At 41.6% G+C, this 1,412-nt stretch overlaps 1 protein-coding gene across 1 annotated transcript in view; it reads left to right on the top strand.

Moving 5' to 3' along the window:
• The window catches only part of dlg4b (discs, large homolog 4b (Drosophila)), a 38,267-nt gene extending 36,861 nt beyond the window's left edge, over positions 1-1,406 (top strand). The window contains exon 17 of the mRNA XM_016565423.1: positions 696-1,406. Coding sequence (XP_016420909.1) covers positions 696-843 — 148 coding nt within the window. The 3' untranslated portion in view covers positions 844-1,406. The remainder of the gene's footprint in view (positions 1-695) is intronic.
• The last annotated feature ends 6 nt before the right edge of the window (positions 1,407-1,412 follow it).

Genomic DNA, 1,412 nt, shown 5'->3' with positions numbered 1-1,412 from the left:
GATTTATAAATGATTTACCTTACAAATCTGATGAAATGCCGCACGTTGCGTTCCCAGATGAACGTTATAATAAACCCAAACTCACAACAACATGCAGAGATGGAGTTTGAGATGCTCCACACGTGTGAATGATAACAGCTCCTGTGGAGCTACTGTGACGCATGTACTTAACCTACACGCATGTAAATAATTAAAGCGCATATACTGTATTAGAACTGCATCGCATATAATTAATTAATTAAATCATAGCGTTTGTGAATTCACGGTGATGCTTAATTATGATTTTTAAATGGGTTTAATATATCATGCAGCCTTGGAAAACAGTCTAATAATGTTTCATGGATTCTCGTCCGTGAAATGCGGCACTTCCGGTATTCTGCCGGTTAGTCGACGCCAGCAAAATGAAGTCGAGGATCTGTAAAAATCGAATAGTCGAATAAAATTGGCGAATTGCGACAGCCCTAGTTATTTTAGCTCTTTATGTTAAACTAAACAGAAATTAAAAAGGTTGCCTTGGAAATAATAAAAAAAGGAATATAAGTGAATAAAATAAGTTATGTATATTTTATTTCAGTTGTAGATTTTTTTTATATCAAGTAACGAGAATGTTTTACTTTTAGGTAAGGATAATAACCCTGCATCAGATTGTGTTATCACAAAACATCAGGACAAACGGTGGTGTTATTGATTGTTTAAAGTGTTTGTAATGTGTGTGTGTGTGTGTGTGTGTGTGCAGCGATCGTGGAGGGCGACAGCTTCGAGGAGATCTACCACCGCGTGAAGTCTGTGATCGAGGAACAGTCTGGACCGTATATCTGGATCCCTGCGCGAGAGAGACTGTAAACACACACACACACACGCATGAGGACTTCCAGCAGGGGCTCATGGGAGTCTCTAGGATGAAGCTCGTGCACAGGATGATCTTCTGATTCACACCAACAGCTCGTTACATAATGTAAATATGCGTCCGTGCGCATTGGTTTCTATGGAGTGGGCGGGGATGCTTACCTCATTGCCATGGCAACAGTTCATCGTGGGGTCAGAAACAGCGACCAAGTGAAAACATGACAGCGCTGCGTGTGTGAACTAGCCTTAACGAACGTGTGTGTGTGTGTGTGTGAGCCACTGCTACTGATGAGAGGATGAAGGTGATCATGTGGGTTGTTTCCATGGCGATTGTGAGCTCAGTGAGTGTAACAGTGTGAGGCAATATAGACATGAGCACTGAGCACTTTACTAACACACACACACACACACACTAAGATGCGTGTGTGTCTCTCATTGTGATGACGTGTCTCTATAGGGCTACTGTTTACATATAATACACACTTTAAACTGCACAGGGAGAGATAAGCGTGTATGTGTGTGTGTAAGAGTGTGTGTGTGTGTGTGTGTAAGAGTGTGTGTGTGTG

The sequence above is a fragment of the Sinocyclocheilus rhinocerous genome, unplaced genomic scaffold (assembly GCF_001515625.1).
Source record: "Sinocyclocheilus rhinocerous isolate Xijiao unplaced genomic scaffold, SAMN03320098_v1.1 scaffold2167, whole genome shotgun sequence".
Lineage (NCBI taxonomy): Eukaryota > Metazoa > Chordata > Actinopteri > Cypriniformes > Cyprinidae > Sinocyclocheilus > Sinocyclocheilus rhinocerous.
This window is presented reverse-complemented; position numbering and strand designations above follow the sequence as displayed.